General features: G+C 44.0%; 1 protein-coding gene across 1 annotated transcript in view; it reads right to left on the reverse strand.

Annotated features, from left to right (window-relative positions):
• arhgap22b (Rho GTPase activating protein 22b) overlaps nt 1-2,890 on the reverse strand; it is a 43,479-nt gene extending 40,589 nt beyond the window's left edge. The window contains exon 1 of the mRNA XM_079334493.1: nt 2,743-2,890. Within this exon, the coding sequence (XP_079190619.1) occupies nt 2,743-2,785 (43 nt within the window). The 5' untranslated portion in view covers nt 2,786-2,890. The remainder of the gene's footprint in view (nt 1-2,742) is intronic.
• Nucleotides 2,891-6,000: the final 3,110 nt, after the last annotated feature.

The following is a 6,000-nucleotide window of genomic DNA, read 5'->3' on the forward strand; positions in this document are numbered from 1 at the left end:
CTGCCTTCCTTGACAGGCTGGAGGTGTGGCCAATAATGCTCAGCCCATATGTGAAAGCTGCAGTGCAGAACTGATCTGCAGCAGCGGCTGTGTGCATATCTGTACATTTCTATGCTCGCTATCATCTGCACATGCTCATTACCCGAGTGTGTCAGTGTGTGAATTTCTTATCTCTGCAGGATGCTATGGCGCACAGTATCACCATGAGGGTATCCATACTCCTTGGGAAGGCAGAATGTCAGGATGGTGCTACATTGTAGGACTTTGATCACGAAAACCATGGTAACGTAGATCAGAGAGGAACAGCACGAGAGCGAAGCAGCTGATATGTGGGCAATTAAAGCTGCGACTACATTTCTGGTTCCAGCCAAAGAGAAGTGCACACAGAGCCCTGTTAGAGCTTTAATGTGTCCTCTATCATGATGCTGCGGCGCTGATTCTTTTTTTAGAGGAGAAGTTAATGAAGAAAAAGAAAGAGATATCCGTCAAATAGTTTCCAAAATTGGTTTTTAAATTGGGGTTTTTACTTCGCCGAAGGCTGCTGGGTGAATATCATATCATTCTACATTTGATGAAATTTCCTCTTTTGCATTTTGAGCTTGATTAGAAACTTAATGTGATACTGCTTTCAAGTCTGCATGAGGTCCATTAGTTTGAATTGGCAAAAGACAGGACCTTTGGGGACATCAGATAGAGAAGTTAAATTGTAAATTGCGTTGGGCTTGTATAGCACTTCTCTAGATTTCTGACTATTCAATGCGTTCTTACAGTGCAAGACACCTATTCAAACACTGAGGGCAGAAGTTTCTATTTCCCGTAAACCACCTTCAACATTAAATAATCCCAATTTGCACACATTCATACGCAGCCACACAAGCCGTGTGAGCAACTTGCGTTTAAGTGTCTTGCCCAAGGACACAGGACATGTGGCTGCAGGAGCTGGGGATCGAACCCCCGATGTTTCAGTTGAGAGATGACCGCCTCTTCCAACTGAGCCGCAGTCGCCTTTTAAAGTCTGCCCAAATACATCAAACCACTTTTGTTGTCATCTAAACTTTTGTACACCCTAAATAAAAATCCTAAAGGATTACTGTTGAGCTTTACAAGTACCCGCAGCTTCCAGTTCTTTATGCTAAGCTAACTGGTAGCTTCTTACTTAGCGTTCGAACCTGTTCATCTAACCATCGGGAACAAATCTAACTATCATCTGAAGTGAGTTTAGAATAAAGAGGAAAGAGAGGAGGAAGACAACATAGAACCAGACCAATACTACTAAAATCTGTTGAGCCATTAAAGATAGAAAGACAAGCTCACATTCTTACAAGCCATGTCTAAACCAGCTGATGTAATCTGACCTTCCAGCATCATGATTGTTGCAACCATAAAAAATCTTTAAAAAAAAAAAGTCAATGACATTTATACTATTGATTCATATTTGGAGCGTTCCTTTTGACCTTATAGATTGCAGCTCGGGAAGACTCGGGTCACCTTACATGTCAGATGGTCGTTGGTTATTGTTGTGTACTTTGTTGACCCACTGTGACCTCGGCTGAGTCTGCGCCGCACACGTCTACATCTGTCACATACCCGTTTATTCATGGACGTCATGCAACAAATGTGATGCTGTCAGCGATGAAGCACTCATTTGGAGCGGAGCATGCAGGAAATGTTTCTCACGCACAATCACAAGTCCCTTTAAGCTCTTTCATTTTCAGCGTCCTGAACAGAAATGCAGAACGGCGAGGTTTAATGACAACACCATTGCAATCTTTTTATCATCATTTCCTTGTCTGTTGCCTTTCTGAAAAGGCTCATAAAACCTCAACAGACCGGACTCCATTTTTGACATTAATGCTAAAATGCCACATTATTATGCTCATTTAAATAATTTGCAGCAGCCTTGAATGTGATGTAAGCAGATAAGTGCTCATTTATAAAATACATGCAGTAAATCCCACTCACTCATTAAGCCAGATGAATCTGTTCTGCTGTATTAATACATGCAAATGCAGATTTAATCCACTTGCTACCAATTTCATGCCCCTCCAGCGAAGGACTTACACACCAGTGTCCCATTCTTTGGACTATTCATTTCCTCCCAATCAGATCCAGCTAGATAATTGCTGTCATGGAGATTAGTGCCAAGGAAGGAAGGAAGGAACACACACTGGCACAAATGGACATTAATATATCCATCCTTGCAGACGCACATACACACAGATTTACTGTACATGTACAAGTGTGTGCATGCACACACGCGCACTCTGCAGCAGCAGCTGACAGCAGCCTGATAGTGCTGAGCATTGCAGTGATGAAACTAGATGCTGATCGCTCCTCTTAACAGAATTCACAGTGGCAGCGTTGACCAGCCGTACTCTAGTAGAACGTGCGCCGGAGTTTCCCTGCGTGGGCTGATGTGCTTCATTCAGAAATATGCCAGCATGTGAAACAGATGGAGTGGAGAAAAAAAGTACTGTTTGTGGAGGAATATTTTTGTATGAGAAATAAGATCTCGAGAAGGAAAATCACTTTTCTTTTTTGTAATATGCACTCAGTTCACATTATGAATGTCCATATAAAGTCCCAGCGTCCTGACACATCCTGTGACCCGATTAAGTCCAATCATAGCCCCTGTCACACATGACATGATGTGTCACTACAGAGTTATGGCTGGATGGGCAGCTCGTGCAGCTGGCAGGTACTGTAGATTCGAAGGCGGAGCAAAGCAAAGCCGTGTCCTACCTCTCCTGGTCTGTCTGATCTTTGGGCTCAGCATGGCTGTCATCGCTCATCCACACACTCTCCTCTCGGCATGTTCGTGTACATCCAAGCACCCCACCCTCTCTGCCTCTCTCTCTCCGTGTCTCCTCTTCTTCTCCCTCTGACCTTCTGCAGTGCGGCCGGCAGCTAGGGGGTTGGGTGAACAGGGGATGGGAGGAGAATTGAAAGAGGTGGGGGTGGTGACGGGGAATGAGAAAGGAGAAGGAGGGGGAGGAGGAGGGACTACCCACCTTTTTTTCTCCCCCTCCTGCACACACACACACACACACACACACACACACACACACACACACACACACACACACACACACACACACACACACACACACACACACACACACACACACACACTGTTACATTATTCATTGCGTTACATCCGCCTGGGGTGGATGGAGGAAAAGGTTTTGGGGTGGGTCTCCCATTGACAGGGCATACACCTTTTTTTAAGTGTTGTTATTTTCTGCAATGATTGCTGTTTCACTAAGCTGGTTTTGATGAGAGAAGCTGGTGAAGGAGAGGGGGTGTTCATGTGGCAGGTGTCTCCTCCTCCTGCATCTAATTAAGCTGTAGAAATCCTCAGCTCGTCTCCACCTCCTTTCCTTTAATTACTCCTCCAGCCTCATCCTTTCTCCGCTCTCTCTCATGTTCTCCCTGCCGTCCTGGTTATCTCAACGATTGATCTTAAATTCTCAGTGTATTCTTTTTTTCCTTCCTCCCACTCCTCCCATACTGTCTTATTCCTGCACACATCCACGATGCTCTTCTATTTTATCTCCCCCTTCATGACTTTTCTTCACTACTTCTGTCTTTGCTTATGTCTTCAATTCAAAATCCGACGTGGGAAATTCCCAGCTCTCGTACAGGAGGACATAATTACCTCCTTCAGGCATTCCAGTGGCACAGCGAAGAAAAACAAGAGGGGGAAAAAACAAAAACTGTTCCCCCCTCAAACAGACGATGTCATGCTGCCTCAAGCTACAAAGCTACAGTGGCCTGTAAGTGACACAGCACAGTACGTAGGTCAGCAGCATTAGCAGGATGTCATTTAAAAGATAATAGCATCATTGTTAATTATGTTTTTAGTATTGATCATTTTTGCGATTTTAGTCCCATTTTTGTTTTCATTTATCTTCTATGCACACTGAGGCCGTAGGAGTCACCAGGTTTGTTGGTGCTGATGGTTAAAGCTAGTTGTTAAGTCTGACTTTGAATTACTGTAATTCTTGCTTGTTTAGGATTACAAAAATAGTGAAAGTGAACAGTAAGACCTGAGAAGGACAATATGTTTCTGATGATGAATCCAAGTATATTTTAAGTGACACTACAACAGTATTGCAGCTTTCAGTACAATTCCTGCTTCCTTATGGTCTTTGACATTATATCCGGTGTTTCCACGGCAACAATAAACATGTTGCGACTGTCATGCCGGCTGCCGCGACTCCCATTAAAACTTTAAAATGACAGATTTCTCTGGCTTTGAGAACTGTTGGGAATATATTTCTATATATTATGTAGAAATATTACGTTTCTCGACATTTTTGCATCTAATGTTTTATTCTCTGTAAAGTCTGAATGCAGCATTCTGTCGTTGCTGTTAGCAGCTGTGCTCCAGCAGCCGGGCCGCCCTCCTCCTCCTCCTCCAGAGTACAGAAGATAATAGCCCTGAGTCCTGAGCTGCAATTGAATCAGAGCTGGCCTCACATCAGCCACAGCTGCTCTTATTACAGAGCAAAGAGAAAAGAGACACAGAGGGCTGGAAGAGTGTGTGTGTTTATATACGTACGTGTGTGTGTGTGTGTGTGTGTGTGTGTGTGTGTGTGTGTTTATATACGTACGTGTGTGTGTGTGTGTGTGTGTGTGTGTGTGTGTTTGTGCCCCCCCCCCCCAATGTATATATACACACAGGCCTAAAGCAGCTAAAATGAACAGCCAAATGGAAAGATGGATTTACCGTACACACACAGGAAGGAAACCCAAACAGAGCTAAAATGGAACTGACAGAAGCAGAGATGGGGGTCACACAGTTTAAAGTGAAAGAGGGGGCAGAACACACACACACACACACACACACACACACACACACACACACACCCACACCTACACACACACACACACACACACACACACTGAAATGAAACCAAGATAAAGCAGTGTGAGGAGTGACACATGCAAACACAAACACACCAAGAAGCCTAAATAAGACGGTAATAAAACGGCTTCAGAGGGAGTGTTTGGGACTGGGGTTGGCCCATTATGCAGGGTGTGGCTCTTGGTGTTGTTTCCCCGCTGCATGTGTCACCAAATCAAATTATGTTGTCTTGTTATCTCAGAGCGGGTTGCACAGACTTGCATGTCACAGTAGCAGGGAACAAGAAGGACAGAACCAAACCACTTCTCTTTATGTGTGTTTCACTTGCTACATAACTCAACTAAGAGCTTGATTTAACAATCTGCCATGGTGGAATATTACAAACCACATACTGACACACATTTCTGCTGCTGTGTAACACACCGAGAACACCAACACTGTTGGATATTTCTTTTCAAACTAGAGATTTCTTTCCGATATCCTGGTAGGTCTGTAAACTGGAGCTCACGGACATCGTTTGTTGTGATCTGATCTGCCCTCTTACTTGACATGCGGAGGGGACATCTTAGAGTGCTGCACCGAACTTCTGCACCCACCATTTTCCTATCTGAAAGGCCTTTAAGCTATTTTATTTGTTGACTTCATTTTGATTTGACCTCACTACTAGAACTAGGAAAAGGGACCACATTACTCCTGTATTGGCAATTCCTGTATATACAATCGAGAATAGAATTTAAAATCCTTCTGCTCACCTACAAAGCTCTAAACGGTCAGGCACCATCCTATCTTAAAGAGTTAATTGTACCGTACTATCCGACAAGAACATTACATTCCCAGAATGCTCGTGGTGCCTATAGTCTCTAAAAGTACTATGGGAGGTAGAGCCTTTAGTTATCAGGCACCGCTCCTTTGGAATCGTCTACCAGTCGGGGTCCGGGAGGCAGACACACTAGGTACTTTTAAGAATAGACTTAAAACTTTTCTTTTTGATAAATCTTATAGTTAGGGCTGGCTTAGGACCAGCTCATAGTTATGCTGCTATAGGCCTAGACTACCGGGGGAACTCAGGTGATGAAGTCGGTGCCACAGTAGAGTCTGGTTCTGGGCTCTGTAACAGATTTTCATCTGAA

Source organism: Symphodus melops (genome assembly GCF_947650265.1).
Source record: "Symphodus melops genome assembly, chromosome: 21".
Classification (NCBI taxonomy): domain Eukaryota; kingdom Metazoa; phylum Chordata; class Actinopteri; order Labriformes; family Labridae; genus Symphodus; species Symphodus melops.